Here is an 18,311-nt window from a genome sequence, read left to right on the forward strand (position 1 = left end):
TATAATTAAAAGTCACAAAATAGTTCTGAGACAGAATATCAGCCCACATAAAATATATTTTACGGTTTAAAATCTTGTACCCTGAGGCTGGAACCAAAACATGCTTAACTCTTGTTCAGTTCACACCTCTGACACGATAATCTGCACTGCAAGATTAAACAATTTTGATTTTAAATTCTAGTTGATTAAATACATCTCAGGACAAAACCACTTACATGTTGCAAACTGGAACCACATCTTTGGTTACAAAAAAAGGCATCCCCCCCCCAACCCTAACAAGAAATTACAGTGTCTATCAGAAAGTATTCACCTCCTTTAGAACTTTTCAAGTTTTATTTATTTAAAACTTTGAATCACAGTAGATGTAATTAAGATTTTTTTTTTTTTTTTTACACTGATCAAAAGAAAAAGACATGATTGAGTAAACGGAGTAGATAATAAACAGCTGATTGCACACATTCATCCCTTCACTACAAGTTCTAAATCATCACTGGTGCAGCCACTTTTTGACTGGTTGAAAGAAGAACTGTGTGTAATCATTGTGTGACAAGTTATTTTAGATTAAATTTACCTGGATCCAACAGATAATCAATTTCCTGGCAAAGACTAAAAATAATCAGGGGAAAGACAAGAACATTTCCAAGGCACTGGATAACCCTAATACGATTATAAAAATTGGAGTATGGCACAGCTCTAAAAATCATCCTCAACAACTGAGTGTGTTGAGAAGACGGGCAAGGGCACTAGTGAGACCATAAAGAGCTCTCACTAGTGTAAGCCAAACACGGCACATCTGCAGAAACACACTGTCCTCATCATATGCCTGGTGAGGATACTTCTCTGCAACAGGCCCATTCAAGGCTTGTGAATGTAGAGTGTAAAACAAATAGAATAAAATATAAAGAAATCATGGAGCAAACTCCAGCTCTCTATGTGAGAGAACTACAATATATATATATATATATATATATATATATATATATATATATATATATATATATATATATATATATTTTTTTTATCAAACCAATGACCCCAAATATAAAAGCCACAGCTACACAGTAATATCTTTAAAATAACAATGTTAATGTCCTGGAGTGGCCTGGGTCAGAGTCTAAGACCTTAATTCAGTCCAGAACTAGTGGCAGAACTTAAAATGTTGCTGTTCACTCCTCATTAAACTGACACGCATGACATACACTAACAAACATGTCCAGATGTGCAAAGCTATCCACATACTCACTTGCCAGAAGGTGAATAGTTGTGCAATCAATTTTGTAATGTAATAATTGTAATGAATTTAGATCAATTTGTAGACTTTTGTTTTCACTTTAACTTTAAAGTAGTTTCTTCTATTGATCAGTCACAATGAGAAATCATAATTACATCCACTGTGATTTAATGTTGTAAAACAAAAAAAAAAAAAAAAAAAAGTTTGCATGGGGTGAATACGTTTTGTAGACATATAGTTATGACATGTCGTCACTACAGATGCCCGTTACATGTTAACGGTTGAGCCTTGACAGTTGAGTTTAGGGAAGCTGAAAAAAAATGTATGAAAAAAAAAAAAAATGGAGCTTTGTAGATTATTCATGACAATCTCATAAATATGAATCTACACCAAGGCCCACTGTACACACAAAAATCCCCGTAAAAAAGCAATACATGTTCACATTAGATGTAACACACTTTAACAAAATAAGCCATAAGTACATTATACAAGACAGCAGTGAGATATTTGGACAATATATGAATATTAAGCAGGTAAATAGTCTCTTAACACAGGATAAAGAGCTTCACCCAGGTGGAGCAGAGCCTCAAAACAGTTTGTTTGATCCTGGTGACAAAGTGACATAATGCGTGCTGGGCTATGTTGTGATGTGATGTGATGTTGTTTTGAGACTTTTTTGGAAGTGGATCGCTTTAACTCATCCTGGTCTTCCTTTATCTCAACGCAGTCCAAAGATCCCGGTTTGTGTCGTGATGCCAGGATTTAACTGTGACACGTCTTCACTCACTGGACTTAGGCAGTAACACTGATAGTATAGTGCAAACTGGACAGAGCTGCTTTTTCCACACGTCAACTTAAACAGGTGCAAATGCTCAGCAGGATAACATTTAAGACGAGAAATAAAGGACAAAAACATGAATATCAAAAAACCTTTATCAGTATAAAAAGTAATAAGGTTATTCATGTAATCAATAGTCTGGCAAAAAAAGGCCTCAGAAAACTTCTCGAGTTTTTACAAATTAAGTGCCTGTGACAGCGTCCTCAGACAAGCGACTCCATGCTCTCTGCAGGGTCCGACTCGTCTGCAATCACCACCAACCCATTAGTGTCCATGGGCATGGGGCTCAGGCCACACTCTCTGTTACTGACCAGGCTGAGCATGGCTTTGTAAAGGTACTGGTACTGCTCCTGTGCACATAAACATAAACACACGACAAATTAACATTACAGATCACAGTCTGTAAGGTGTCAGATCATGACATTTCTTTAAAAACTGCATTAATCAATATTTTTGGTACAAAAACTGAATGAAATGACTGATGTGAAAGGTGTAGCCGCTTGTAGTGATGACCCCAACTCTGCACTCTGGATTTGCCTCTTTTAGCTCATTGTTTTGGTTTTACACCCCACACAATTATTGCATGGTTTGACAAATCTCATAGACCTCCATTAGACAACTGTCGGAAAAACTACCTGCCCAGAACTTAATGGAAGAAAAAGAAAGTTACCAAGTGACCGCTGAACATAGTGTAGCATTTAACAGCTAAAGCCCCAGATTATCCTGATATTATAGTCAGGAGTTGGTGGAAACCAAAAACTGAGCTGAATATTGGACTTACTTTTAACAGCTGACAAAAACGCGACTCCAGATGAATGCTACCATTGCTCTGTGTCTGCTGGATGAAAGGTTGGTTGGCTTGTCAGCCATAACAACGTAAGCTAGTGTTGGGGGTTGCTGTGTATATGCTGTGTTTTTCTGCCCGCTAGTGATAAGAAATTGACCAATGCAGCCTTAAATGGTGCAGAAAGCAGCATTCACTGAATGTGGGTGCAGCAAAACAAGCTGTAAACACAACATTGACACATTATAACCTAATGAAGTTGATATGGCAAACGTGCTAACTAACAATTGCCTATTTGAACTTCCAGCAGATCCGGAGCAACATTAGCATTCATTTGTGTCTACCTGACAATGCCTTTCAGCTCTGTTTGGTCTCCACCAACTCCTGAGGGACAAATTAGTCTCTTTAGCTGCTAAATGTTCAGCAGCTAGTTGCTGAGTGAGTCTGTCTGCCGGCATTTTAATTTTATGTTTCATTGTTCCCAGTTGTTAAAATGCTGACCCCAAATCCCTTGTGTTTGTAATTGACAAAAAAAAAAAGAACTTACTATATCAGTGAAGACTCCCGGCCTCATGATATTGATCATCTTAGCCACCTGATAGATGTCGACGACCCCCTCATTCTCCAGCTGCTGGGACAGTGTGGTGAGGGCGCAGAGCATGCCTGCTGACACGGCTCCATACCTGTGTGGAAATTTTCAAAATCAGCACTGTGAGAAAACTGCTTGTCTAAACTGTCTTCATATTCAGGTGGTCTTAAACAATGTTACATTACACCTCCTAAATCCTTAGTTCAACTCCATCACACATGGGCTGTTTTCTTGTCTGTTTGTGTTAAGATCTCTTCTTCATTAACTAACTGCAGACTGTAAAGTTATTGCCATAATATCCTTGCAACTTGCAACAAGTAACTGTCACTACAGTATATGAAAGGATAGAATGTGTGAGGTGAGCAACTACTTCCATACAGATTTTTAGCAATTTGCATTCCATCACATTAGCATTAGTTGCCTGCAGATTATCAGTGCTGGCATACACTGGAGAACTCTCAAACTCCCAAGCCATGGAGAGCACTCCACATTTAGTGGCTTGTTTTCCATCCTACGAGTGCAAACACTTCAGTTTAACAAGGACAACTCAAAGGTACTGTAATTAAACATCTCAGGATTCTGTTACCACTTCTGAACCCTTCAAAAATACAGATCCAGGTGCAGCGTTGAAAACAGTAAGCAAGACCGACAACGTGGGACAGAAATTATATGGATATTCATTTTAAGAGTCCTGGCCTAGTCTATGACTGGATCTTCGGTACAAGTGAACGTTCCCTTGCGCTGACAGAGGACAACATAGATTTAAACATGTAAAACGTACTCATCGTGCACAATGGTGGGCCCATCTCGAGTCATGGCCTCCTCCTTGATGACACTGATGAGCTCGAAGGTGCTGCTGAGAGAAGCATCGGGGTTGGGCCATTTAGGGCACTGAAAATGTCTCACCTCCAGAACATAGTCATCCTGTCACACACAGGAGAGGAGTGTCACTCGCATACACATGACAGAAATAATGCGACGCTCGTTTAGGTTTGTACACATCGAGTCATAACAATCAAACACCGCAGTGTAATCCGCTGCATGTCACAGCTACTGTATGCTAATGCCACTCAGCTCTATGCTGCCGTGTCTCCTGATTACACTGGACCAATTGACTCACTTTTTAACTGCATTTTAGATATTAAGGCCTAGATGTCACAGAACAAGAACAACCAGGACAAAACAGAGGTGCTAATTATTGGTTCAAAGGCTCAGAGAGAGAAGTTGAAATCAAAACTAAATATGGTAGGACTCAACCCAAGGCAAGAAACAAAAAATCTAGGAGTAAGGCCATTTCCCTCTGAGAAACACAGAGAGACCAATGCACGGTTATATTACTAGCAGCTAGACTATTTCAAAATTCTGTTGCAAGAGTGCTGACTAAGACCAGAATGAGAGCACACATTATTCCTATTTAAGAATCTTTACACTGGTTACGTTAGTTTTTTTTTTTTTTTATTGATTTTAAAATTATTTTTAGAGTTTATAAGGCACTACATGGCCTCGCACCAGACTACATCTCACAAATGTTTTTAGTTTACGAACCAGGAAGGCCCCACAGATCTTCCAGCTCTTCTCTTTTGCTGTTTTACAAAGCACAACAAAAACTTGCTGATTTCAGCCACTACGCACCAAGACGTCGGAAACAGCCTGCCGGAGGATCTGAGATGAGCTGGAAATATTGAAAAAACCATAAAAACCTTTCCTTTTCAGTCTGGCTGTCATGTAATGTTCTATAACTTCATGTTTTTAGTGTTTATACTTATTTTTGTGTCTTATAATTTCTATGGCTTTAGTGATATATATATAAATAATTCTGTTTTTAGCTATTTTTACAACGATGTATACGGTTTTATTTATTTTATGATTTATATTGTTTTAAACATTTTAAGGTTTTTTATCCTTACTAACTTAATTATCCATATTTTATAAATATTTTATCTATCTCTGTTTTGTCTGTTGTTTTTCAATCACTGTACAGCACTTTGAATTCCATCTTGTTATGTTTAAAAGGTGCTACAGTGGGGAGAACAAGTATTTGATACACTGCCGATTGTGCAGGTTTTCCTACTTACAAAGCATGTTGAGGTCTGTAATTTTTATCATAGGTACACTTCAACTGTGAGAGACGGAATCTAAAACAAAAATCCAGAAAATCACATTGTATGATTTTTAAATAATTAATTAGCATTTTATTGCATGACATAAGTATTTGATCACCTACCAACCAGTAAGAATTCCGGCTCTCACAGACTTGTTAGTTTTTCTTTAAGAAGCCCTCCTGTTCTCCACTAATTACCTGTATTAACTGCACCTGTTTGAACTTGTTACCTGTATAAAAGACACCTGTCCACACACTCAATCAAACAGACTCCAACCTCTCCACACTGGCCAAGACCAGAAAGCTGTGTAAGGACATCATGGATAAAATTGTAGACCTGCACAAGGCTGGGATGGGCTACAGGACAATAGGGAAGCAGCTTGGTGAGAAGGCAACAACTTTTGTGCAATTATTAGAAAATGGTTCAAAGTTCAAGATGACTGTCAATCTCCCTCGGTCTGGGGCTCCATGCAAGCTCTCACCTCGTGGGGCATCAATGATCATGAGGAAGGTGAGGGATCAGCCCAGAACTACACAGCAGGACCTGGTCAATGACCTGAAGAGAGCTGGGACCACAGTCTCAAAGAAAACCATTAGTAACACACTACGCCGTCATGGATTAAAATCCTGCAGTGCACGCAAGGTCCCCCTGCTAAAGCCAGTGCATGTCCAGGCCCATCTGAAGTTTGCCAATGACCATCATGTGGTCTGATGAAACAAAAATAGAGCTTTTTGGTCTAAACTCCACTCGCTGTGTTTGGAGGAAGAAGAAGGATGAGTACAACCAAAGCCCGTCTACGGAAAGCCGTTCCACTCCCTATTCAGCCCCATTGTACCGAATTTGGTTGCAGTTCCACCAGAGTTCCACTGGGGGTGATCGTGGTCCAGTGCTAAATGAATGGGACTCTATGGAGCTAGACGGCTAAAATTGTATCTTTCGCCTGATTGTCGTTGAGAAATCTCAGATTTGATTGTAGTTTTTGCAAGTTCAATATGGATTATAGGTCAAAAGTTGAATGAACGAGTACTTGTGTCCTTTCGATTTGTTACAGGTTGAGTCATTGTTGCCCATAACACGCTAGCATTCTGCTAATGAATGCTGATTGGTCAGTGAAGGACTGATTACGATCGGAGATCCCGCTTGATGGCATCCAAAGCAGAACCAGAATGTCAGAATAAATATTTCGGTGTGGTCTTTAAAACATTAGTAAACCTCTTTCTAGCACGTGTATTAACGTGGAGAGTCTAACCTGTCAGCTGTGTTGTCGATGCTTCGAGAGAACAAAGGAAGCGACTCAGAGCTTGCCGTAAAGCAGTATCTCTGGCCGTATATGTGTATGACGTCATTGACATTTTAATGGGGCCATGTATCGCGAGATCTTGGCCAACAACCTTCTTCCTCAGTAAGAGCATTGAAGATGGGTCATAGGCTGGGTCTTCCAGCATGACAACGACCCGAAACACACAGCCAGGGCAACTAAGGAGTGGCTCCGTAAGAAGCATCTCAAGGTCCTGGAGTGGCCTAGCCAGTCTCCAGACCTGAACCCAATAGAAAATCTTTGGAGGGAGCTGAAAGTCCATATTGCCCAGCGACAGCCCCGAAACCTGAAGGACTTGGAGAAGGTCTGTATGGAGGAGTGGGCCAAAATCCCTGCTGCAGTAACTACAGGAAACTACAGGAAACGTATGATCTCTGTAATTGCAAACAAAGGTTTCTGTACCAAATATTAAGTTCTGCTTTTCTGATGTATCAAATACTTATGTCATGCAATAAAATGCAAATTAATTACTTAAAAATCATACAATGTGATTTTCTGGATTTTTGTTTAAGATTCCGTCACTCACAGTTGAAGAGTATCTATGATAAAGATTACAGACTTCTACATGCTTTGTAAGTGGGAAAACCTGCAAAATCGGCAGTGTATCAAATACTTGTTCTCCCCACTGTATATGAATACAGCTTGATTGATTAATTGATGTCCTGTCTGCTGCACACTCTACCCACCGCCACCCCTCGTCTAAACCAAACAGAGTATTTCCAGTAAGTAAGAACGCACACATTCAATCTCCTGTTGTGTGCTAAATGTGTGAAGGGGAAACTCCGGACTATGTCCTGACCTGATTCCTTGGACATTGAGTTGATATGTGAAAACAGTTGATACGCTAAATGTGACAAAGCAGAGCTCCCGGTACCTGTGTGGCCTCTAGGATGAAGTCGTGGATGATGATCTGCTCCTCATTGGAGAGGCACAGCCTGTCCTTACTGATAAGTGTGACAGTGAAGGCGATGCAGTTCATGGCCTCCTCCCGACTCGGCCAATAAACAAATTCATCCTCAGCCTGCAGAGAAGCAACAGAAATTACAACAAGGTATGTTACAGGTACCTTTTATTTGTCAAACTCTATCGCTAATTCCTTGTTTTATTGGTTCAGCTGTTATTATACTTTCCGTCTGCATGTAGGGTTAAGGTTGATTTTGCAGTAAATTAGACATTGTGGATCTACTGTAAAGGGCAAATAAAACAAAACATAAAGACCACAAGAACATAATTGTGTTTCAGGGTAACTTACCAGGCCTTGGTTGTCAGGCAACATGACAATAATTTGAGCGTTATGGTCCCAAATCATCCTCCAGAAGTCTGTGGTGGTGTGGGGTAAAGGATGCTGGGTAACGATGAACTCATTACTCCTGAAGTAACCCTGAGGTGACAGATGTCAACTGTTAGCCTTTCTAAAGCTCAGATCACTCATACTGATGTATGACTGTGAAAGCTGACAGACTACTGATCTTTCTAAGAAATTGTCATCAATAATTGTCAGACCTGTCAATAACAAAAAAAAAAACAACACAGTGAGCAAGGATAAAGAAGCCAGACTTTCACACTATACCATAACGTAGGATGCATTAATGTAATCTGTTCCTTTCATTCCAGGCAGAGTGGTGAGTCCGACCCTTGCTCGCTCCGCTGAAAAGAGGCGGAGAGATGAAAAAACACTTTAAATCACAAGCCCAGGCCTCTATAATATCACACTGGCTGATAATGCACTCATTTATTACCAGTCCTTCCTGTTGCTATAGCAACAATTACATCCCCTTTCCCTGCCAGGGTGCAGGGAATGCATATACAGATTAATTATAGGATTATGGAAATAGATTCTAATTTTGGAATACAAATTGTCTCTAATAATTTGCAGACTGAAAAATAGAAAAATGTAGAATACTACAAGTAGGAAAAAGTAGGAAAAGTACACAGAACTGATTTTATTTGTAGAAAATGCTTTTAATAGTGTCCAAATGTAATTGTATCCTATGTATGACTTCTTTCAAGACAGCAACCCCCTACAACTTTCTATGTAAACCCACTATAACCAGCCCTCTTGACACCCATGAATGCAGACTCCAGTGGCTTTACATGTTCTACATGACCTTGGTTCTCCAAAACCTCAGGTCCACTGCACGTCTACTGTGGTAAAACAGATAAGATACTCACAGGGAACCACTGAGGAATTGCGGTTCTTCTCCTTGTTGCAGTCTTTGTGGGCACTAAAGCACTCCACAAAGCGTGCGTTGCACTGACTCAGCAGCTGGTGATACAGAAAGCAAAGACCAGAAGATGAAAAAAATCAGATTTTAGTCCTCAGAGTCACTGCACATTTAAATCAAACATGAAAAGTAAGATACAATGTTGTTTAACACCCAAGATTAACAGCAAGTCTTTCACAATAATAATGAGCATGTGAAGCTTGGGAGGAAGTGACATTATGTGCGAGCAATTCCATTCCCTCTCCTGATGTCGACAGAGCAGCAGCTTGATGAAACATTCATCAGGCTTTGCATAAGGCAGCAGGGGTGACAGACATGACTTTATTACAGCCAACATCAGAGACACTTTCAATCTATTCCCATCAGGAACTGGGAAGCCACCGTGCACGTTGCTAACAAGCTTCTGATCCAATGACAGCTTTGATTTCAGCTGGTGATGCCACTGCAGATGGTGACAGCTCATCTAAACGGACCAGTCAGACTCCCAGAAGGTTTACTCACCCTGAACTGCTTCTCCAGCAGTGTGCGGCCTGTCGAGTTGGGTGTGAGGATGCTGTTGACATAACTGTGCAGCTGCCAGGCGGGCACCTCTGTCTCTCTGCTCATGATGGCCTCCATTAGAGCATCGTGGATGAAAACATACTGCTCCTGAGGGGGGACGGAGGGTATTGAGACCAAAAATGTCTAATATTAGATGATGAAATAGATAATAATATGAACAAACAGACAAAATGAAAAATATATAACCCTGTGAAAAAATCCAATAAATTTTTTAAATTCAGCTTTCTATAATAGCATTTTATTTCCAGCTTTTTTATTCTAGGTAACTTTTATTTAACTCCAGCAGTTTTTCACAGGGCAGAGGATGTTATGTGATTGGATGTTTACTTATCCAGATGGAAACAACAGCCAATTACAGCCAGTCAGCCTGTTTTTGATTGATAAAACCGTCAAAGACCGTGATGACAAGTGACATTAGGTAATACAATTGTGATGAAAATCGTCGTTGTGAAATAATGACCTGAAATCAGGGGCAGGAGAATGACTCAAGATCTTTACTGAAGTAAATAGTTGCAATAGCACAGTGTAGAAATACTCTGTATTTAGGTATTAGGTATTTAAGTCCTGCTTTAAAAATGTTACTCAAATAAAGTAAGTATTAGCATCAAAATATACTTAAACTACTAAAAGTAAGTACTCATTATGTACCATGAATCATATATATTATTATTGAACATATATATGTCAATGCATTAACGTGTTCATCACATTAATATTGAAGCTGCCATAAAGGACAGGGCATTACTAGGACATGTTATTACTTTATATACAGCTTAATTTATAATAATAAATCTTGATTTATTAGTTGATTATATTTTGCATTAATAATTTGAATCTACAAAGTAACATGTAACCAAAGCAGTCACTTTTATATGATTTATTAGAATTCCAAGAATTAACAACCAATTGTGAAATTAACTTGGAAGGCTATTTGGAACTTTATAGAGGAGAAAACCTAAATAAAGCCAGAAAAACATGACATCCCAGTTACAGAAAGTTGTCTGTGTGTATAGATCTGAGGGTAGGAGGATATAGAAATAATTCTCTAGTAGGTATAGAATTAAATACATAACTTTGACCTGAGGACAGCCAGTATGGACATTTGTCTGTTTGGATAATAGTTTGTAATGTGTGTTACAATGTCATTGCAGCAAGTGTGATCTTTCCTGAGCCTAGAGTATCAAAGTGAATAGCTTTCATAACTCCCTATCCATCTTTAATCATACATTAGCTTTTTAATGTAAAAGAAGGAATCCAGTTTCACAACACAAGGGAGGAATCAGGGTTTCTTACCTCAGTCTGAACTAGGTAGTTGCGTTGTGTGCGGATATGTTTGAGGAAATCCAGGACGCTGACTGTGCTTTTGTCCTTGATCTGTTGTAGCATGCTGTCAATGACAATGTACGTTCCTGTGCGCCCAACCCCTGCACTGAGGAGCAGAGCACAAAGCACAATGAGCATAATGGAAGGCCCATAGAAAGACATCGGTAGGCGATTTGTTAATTGTTAATACGGGGGATGGCCCAATGGCAGCACCCTATTGATGAGAAGACTGGCATTTTAAGTAACCCGCTATATGAGCTATAGTTTAGAATATAATAGATCTAAGATGAAACTGACAGAAAGGCGGGACATAGAGAAAAAGTCTAACAATATTTCTTGTCAGTTTTGTTTTCACATTAAAAAAGGAGGTATTATAAAATAAGTACTCCAATAATAAATACATGTGTTCTTTTTTCATTTAAAAAAAAATAAAGGCTGCATTAAAAAATAAAATACATAACAGAGAACTTAAAAAAATATGTATGTTAAAATAAAGTGCCTAATTTTAGAAATATGAAATAAAAAGTGTAGACTGAGTTTCCCTTTTTCTACTTTTCCACTTGTTAATAACTCTGTTTCACATATTACCAGTCTCAACCAATTTCATAATAAACACTCTCAACACATCCTAACCATTGAACAACTTTAACACCTCCTTTTCTCTTTCTTTCCCTCTTATATCCCATTTCCTCACCTTCTCTTGTTCAGTGAGAGAAGTGAGCTCTAGCTTGTCCTGCCCGGATTTCATTGTCAGTTTTCACATTGAACTGGAGGGATTATAAATAATAAATAAAATTGGTTGAGACTGTTAAGATGTGAAATGGAGTTAACAAAAAAGAAGAAAAAGGGAAACTCAAGCTACACTTTTTATTTCATTTTTCTAAAATGAAGCACTTTATTTTAAGATGCACATTTTTTCAAAAGCTCTCTCCGATATGTATTTTATTTGTAAATGCAGTCCCTATTTTACTTTAAATGAGAAAAGAACATGTATTTATTATTAGAGTACTACTAGGCTACTTCAATATATATGGCACTGAATCATAACGCAAGTTAGACGTTATGACGTTCGGGACCTTTGCTTAAGGACATTTTCTATACCCTTTCTCTTTTTAGAGCATGCCATGTGAAATTACTTTTCTTGGACTCACTCATTTCTCCAACTGTCTCTCATCTCGTCTGTGTGTATATTTTACTCACTGACTCGAGTCGCAATGCACAGATTTGATTGGCTGAGTAGCATCACATGAGATGATTTATAACGAATGCAATTGGTCGTTGAGTTGCCTGGGCTGCTAACCCCGCAATAAAGTAGGGCTGCACAATAAATCGTTTTTTTACCGCCATTGTGATATTAAGTGGTGCGATAAACAACATCAAAAAAGACTGCAACACATCCCGAAAGACACTTTTTGAGTTAGTTGACAGAGTATCAGCAGAAAACTGCACATTAAAGATATAACTATCATTCGTCTTTTGGTGCCTTTTGTGTTCATTTCAATGTTCAATTTGCTAAAGAATAGAATGCTGGAAATTTCCTTTCATTTTTTTTATTCAACAAGCAATTTGGAAGTATTTTAGCAGTATATTGAAAGCAGCAGAAAGGCAGAACTGAAAACACTTTAGTATCTGTTTCTTACTATTACATATTTTCCTCATATCGTGCAGCCCTACTGTAAAGGCGGTCGGTCTGCCTATTAGTGACCTCGGGCTAACAAGGTGGTTGGCATCCCCCCTCATATCGCCTACCGAGTAACATTAATTTAGCCCTGGAGCTCAGTAATACAGTAAATACCATACCTGCAGTGCACCAGGACAGGGCCCATGTCTGCAGCCCGAGCTGCTGATGAGCGGTTGATGAAGGTGAGGACGGGGAGGGTGTATTCTGGTACTCCCATGTCAGGCCACTGAGTGTAATGATACTGGACCACGATGCGCTCGTTTAGCTTCCCTTTTGGGTTCCCCTTCTGACCCTAGAACATGAGAGCATACGTGTGACCCTGGTTAGAATACAATGCAGACTCTTTTTTACTGTGCATGCAGGACGTTATCATGGGCTGGCTGCTTCCATTGTTTTAGTACTGATTTAGCAACACTTGTGTGCTAAATCTAAATGTAAAACTAGGCTAAGGACATTTAATGCAACACTTAACCAAAATGGGCTGCACCATTCAAACTTATTCTACACAGATTAGATGTTAATAAATATTTCAAATTGCGTAGCTGTAACTGTTGAGTAAAAGAGTAAAACTGATAATATGGAATATGCTGACCTCACACTTGATCAACATGCTACTTCATAATGATGTAAACTGGGATGATTTTAATTTACAAAATGTTATACCACTAAGTCTAAACACATACTTATCCATGTGTGTGATATGTATGTATATATATATATATATATATATATATATATATATATATATACATATATATACATATATACATATACTTATCATATGTATACATATACATATATATACATACATATATTACACACACATGTGTGTATATATACATATATATATATATATATATACATATATATATATACACACATATATATATATATATATCATCTATATATATATATATATATATATATATATACATATATATATATATATATATATATATATATACATATATATATATATATATACATATATATATACATATATATATGAATGAGTCATGAGTTACCTTTTTAACTTTAGTGTTTCTTATAAGAAAACGCCGCAGTGTGTAGCAAGCGTGCACTTTGGTGCTTTTCAGCGTCACCACAATATTCCCATACTGCTCACTGTTCTCGGTCGGCCAGTACTGGTCACATTTCCTCTGAAGGACACAGAAACAGAAACAATAAATGATATACCACGTCGGAAAAACAGTAAGGGATTTGTTTTGTGTTTTTACTTCTGCAAATGAAATTAAAGCGAACCTACCCTCCCTTTCTCCACCAGGTTGGTGATCATTATGATGATTCCTGTGTTCTGCTCCCACACCATCCTCCAAAAGTCCTCGAAAGTAGACTTGAGAGGACCCTGAGCAGCTATATAAGCTCGAGGCCGGTTGTAGCCCTGAAACAGGAGAGTGGTGGAATATATTTACTGGTAAGATGTAGTCAATATTGTATAAATTACCCACAACCACTGATATAGCTGATATGGTTTACTGACACAGGTAGGTCATAAAATCCACTCCTTCAGCTGAAATTGCAGATATTTATACAATAATCAATATTGTTAATATCTCTGTTGATGTTATGATTTTGATATCTAAATCAATATTTTAATAAAGATGTCAGCAAGTAGCACTGTTCAGGATACAAGACAGGACCATGCAGGTCAATTTCACAACTTTTCTAACACAAAATAGAAAACCAAACCAGGCCCCCATTAAGAAAACTTGTCAAGCGGTTGGTAAAACTCACATCCACGTAGTTGGCATTGATGTAATCTGAATGTTTGGCATCTTTCCCCGCCAGAGCTCGTAATTTCACCCTGCTGTGGTCATCTAGGGAGAGCATTGATATATTTATGTGGATTATTAAAAGGATGAAAACATGTTATAAAAACATTGTTGGATTGCGCTGCAGTAGACGTCATAATCAGATTAAACAGCTGACTCACAGGCCACAATGTTGATGTATCTGTTTTTGTGCTTGTTGTCGGGATGATTGGAGTGTTCTGCGGTGATTTTCAGGTCTGCTGTGGAGCGTTGGACCTCCTGGAGGGAGGAAAAATAGACAGAGATGGATTTGATTAAACAAGGAGAGACTATGTAATTGAATTACCCTCTCTGTTACATATTTTTATTTCTTAGCACAGGGGTCTTCAACGTTTTTTAGGTCAAGGACCCCTCAGCTGAAAAACAAACCGAGCAGGGACCCCTTACTATATATATTGTATACAATTGAGTTGCATATTAAACTGGGCTTACAATAAAGTGTAGGGCGGCATAACGCCTTTACATATACCTAAATATATCTAAATATATAAATATATATATTTAGATGGTGCATACAATACTACACTTTTAAAATAAAAATTGTTGGCATGATTATATATTTATACATCATGTTTTAATGTTAACATGTGGCACAGTGAATCCTTAAGGTTAACTGTATCTGTGGATGGCTAGCTTATGGATACCTTAGCTTAACTTAGCTAAAAAAAGATGTATCTTTACTAATATGTTGGATTCATTTAATATTTTCAGACATATTTACATTTTTTTTCTTAACCATCAAACAATTATTTGGAGGCCCCCCTGCAGCAACTCTAAGGACCCCCTAGGGGTCACGGACCCCCTGTTGAAGGTCTCTGTCTTAGCAGGTAAAACCAGATTTATTTATTTTTTGTTTGCCTTACTTGCCTTATAAACAAAACTCATGATGATTTCAAATGCAAAATCAAAACCACTCAAACTTCCATCTATCATCTGTTTTGCAATACTATCACGCAGCTCTATAACCCAGAGAATTCTTAATACCAATGAGTATATTTCTGGTTAAATAAAGGTTAAATAAAATAATTAAAAAAATTTAAAAAAAATTGGTCTTTACAGGGAAAATTTTCTTCCTTTTTTTCAAACTTACAGTATATTAAACTAAGGATAAACTGCATAACATAACCAGAGATTCAGTCAGGACACTCCAGGAGAGCAGATGCTTACTGCCACTAGTGCTTGGCCTCACTCAGGCCTCCAGTAAGACAGCCTTCATCTCCTCTTCTTTACTACACCAACCCCCTAAAATACAACAATCATTTCTAACACAGCTTCATTGTGATGCATTTGAAAATTATGCACACAAGCTCCACATCAAATGACCCCAATTAGAAGGAATCCTCTGGGGCTGAAGCTTTTGCCTCATTTCTTAACCTGGTTACATAGAGAATGTGTTCCCATCCAGTCACCCAGCAGACAGACCTTCTCTAATTAACCTCTGTCTCTCTTGATCTTTCTCTTTGTCTTTCTCTCAACCATCTGCTCAAAAGTAGCAACCCTGCACACAAACACATGCTGCATGCATAAAGCAATCTCTAACCGCTGTTCAGACCCAGGCCCACTTGCAGACAACATGTGTACAGTAGAGGGGAGATGAACAGTGCTGAATAATTGCTCTATCTTACTTAACACCAGAACAAAAACAAGACAATAGTACTTGCATATTTTCTGAGATCTTATTGTGCTTTTACACCTTATCTGTTTGGTTCAGTTCTAACAAACGTGTGCACTTGCCTGTTTTGTTTGGCTTGTTAAGGCTGGTGTGAAAGCTGTAATTAGAACTTGGAGCGGACCAAACAACCAGAACAAGACCACCTGAAAAGGGGGGTCTCGGTTTGCCTCCAAGCAGACTGTGCTGAGGTTTGTTTGTGGTGTAAAAGCAAAACAGAACACCCACTGGATGTTATGATAGTAGAAAGGTCAATTAGATAATTCAAAAGCTAAACTACCTATGAATTCATCTGCTGATTGTGGACTGTCAAGAAAAGCAATCTAGCCAATAAAGATTGAGTGAAATGTACAAACCAACAACACTATTTATGACGATGCTCATTAACAATTATTTCTTTATGAGCTCTTTGGGACACCAGAGAACATAAATAAATATGTGAGTCACAGTAAAGTGCTGCATGACTTGCTATACTGCTGATGATGCAGGATGACAGCTGCCAAAACTACCCAATCAACGAGTTACCCGTCGGTCTACGTGACCTTCTGTCTACTCCTCTTCGTTAGTTTATAATAAGTCAATGTGAACATGAAGCAGAGCGGAACTAAAAGGCAACAATGTACCTGTTTATCTTCCTATCTTCTGTACGGACCAAGTGAACCCAACTCCATTGTAAAAACACCATTAGTTATACAGCAAAGATTTACAAGGCTTCAAAACAAATCATCATTCAAGTGGCGTTGAAAGTATACCTCAAACTCCTCAGAAAAACCTTGCAGGTTGTTCTTGTAGAGATCCATGATGTGTTTAATAAACTGCTTTACGGGGATGGCCTCCATGTCATCTGCAGGACAAACGCAGAACAGTTAGCAAAGTGCCCATTACTTCATTAATGTGCTGTTCATAGTGCAAAATTAGGGTTTGTTTCTAGCCACCATGTATTCTGAGAATGTGTGTACGTGCGTGAGAGTGTTGCCAATAAACACACGGAAACCAATGTGATATATCATTTAAGATTCTAATGCAACCAGGCAGCAAATGTAAAAATGTAATGTTAAAGAAAAGATTAGAAGATAACTTTACATTTTGAGCCTTTTAACAGACTGGTTTTAACTAGACTCATAAATATCTAGATTTGGTATTTTGAACATTTATGGGAGGGAGCATCTGTCTCATCAGAGTCAAATCAGCCCCAAATCACACATGAAGGATCTTTGATAATGCTGGTCACCATCACACTTGGACAATAGTGCAGGGGACCCAGCTGTCATTGCTGCAGATACTGGCAAATGTCTTTACTAATACATCCTCGCAGCTGGGGCTTTTAGGGCTCTTACTTGCCTCAGTGGTTCTGGATTGTTAATATGTTCATTTATTAAAATGTCCTCCCCTGTATTAGTGTCAAGCGTCACTTATCAGTCTAATCAGTTCATCAAAATGGTTCTGGGCAAATTGTAGCTTCAGTAGCTAGAAATTAAAATGAAGTAAGGCTGATTAGGCCCAATTTTCCTTGATGGGATATAAAACTGTACATAGGTATGCATGTCCCACAGCACTATGTGCAATATAATGCTTTTTCTGAGCCCATAAAGCCACTGCTCTATGAATTTCATGTTCTTCCACATGTTCAACTTCATTTAAGCACATGGTCAGTCATGCAGAATTTGTGCTGTAAGAAAATTGCCACAGTTTGTCAAGAGAGTAAATGGAAAAAGAGAAGACAGAAAGAAAAAGGGAAGAAGAAAGAATGGGATAAAGAATGAAAAAGACAAGCAATAAAAGCCTAATGAATGTGGAGTCAATACTGTGATCTTTAACTGTGATATCACAGCCTTGAAATGTCCCGGAGCTTTAAGCGACTGTGAAAGTAAAGTCTGATATCGACTAGCTGCCACTGCGCTGCTGCTTGGGACATTAAAGGCAACAAAAAGCCAGTCACATAATTCCTACAGAGGTGCTCTCAGAGTCATTTCATATGTAACTGGGCAGAAACTGTGCTAATGCAGACATCAAGGTAAGTAAAACTATTTGAAAACAGTTAATGGTTGCTTGTGGATGTGTCCTGTATCAGCAGACATATACCACTAAGTCGAGATTCCTTTGTCAGTTTTTGGTACTCAGTGTCAGTCTTAAAAATCACGCTTTTTTTGTCCATGTA

The 18,311-nt window shown here is 38.4% G+C and overlaps 1 protein-coding gene across 2 annotated transcripts in view; it reads right to left on the reverse strand.

Annotated features, from left to right (window-relative positions):
- Positions 1 to 2,146: 2,146 nt before the first annotated feature.
- ca16b (carbonic anhydrase XVI b) overlaps positions 2,147 to 18,311 on the reverse strand; it is a 118,294-nt gene continuing 102,129 nt past the window's right edge. For both annotated transcript variants that reach the window (XM_078248666.1, XM_078248665.1), the window contains 15 exons: positions 16,906 to 16,997; positions 14,607 to 14,703; positions 14,408 to 14,490; positions 13,920 to 14,054; positions 13,678 to 13,812; positions 12,772 to 12,944; positions 10,942 to 11,077; positions 9,589 to 9,735; positions 9,035 to 9,128; positions 8,433 to 8,509; positions 8,115 to 8,243; positions 7,737 to 7,883; positions 4,224 to 4,366; positions 3,401 to 3,536; positions 2,147 to 2,419 (listed from right to left, as the gene is read on the reverse strand). In XM_078248666.1, the coding sequence (XP_078104792.1) occupies positions 2,273 to 2,419; positions 3,401 to 3,536; positions 4,224 to 4,366; positions 7,737 to 7,883; positions 8,115 to 8,243; positions 8,433 to 8,509; positions 9,035 to 9,128; positions 9,589 to 9,735; positions 10,942 to 11,077; positions 12,772 to 12,944; positions 13,678 to 13,812; positions 13,920 to 14,054; positions 14,408 to 14,490; positions 14,607 to 14,703; positions 16,906 to 16,997 (1,871 nt within the window). In that variant the 3' untranslated portion in view covers positions 2,147 to 2,272. The remainder of the gene's footprint in view (positions 2,420 to 3,400; positions 3,537 to 4,223; positions 4,367 to 7,736; positions 7,884 to 8,114; positions 8,244 to 8,432; positions 8,510 to 9,034; positions 9,129 to 9,588; positions 9,736 to 10,941; positions 11,078 to 12,771; positions 12,945 to 13,677; positions 13,813 to 13,919; positions 14,055 to 14,407; positions 14,491 to 14,606; positions 14,704 to 16,905; positions 16,998 to 18,311) is intronic.

Source organism: Sander vitreus, chromosome 4 (genome assembly GCF_031162955.1).
Source record: "Sander vitreus isolate 19-12246 chromosome 4, sanVit1, whole genome shotgun sequence".
In the NCBI taxonomy this organism is placed as follows: domain Eukaryota; kingdom Metazoa; phylum Chordata; class Actinopteri; order Perciformes; family Percidae; genus Sander; species Sander vitreus.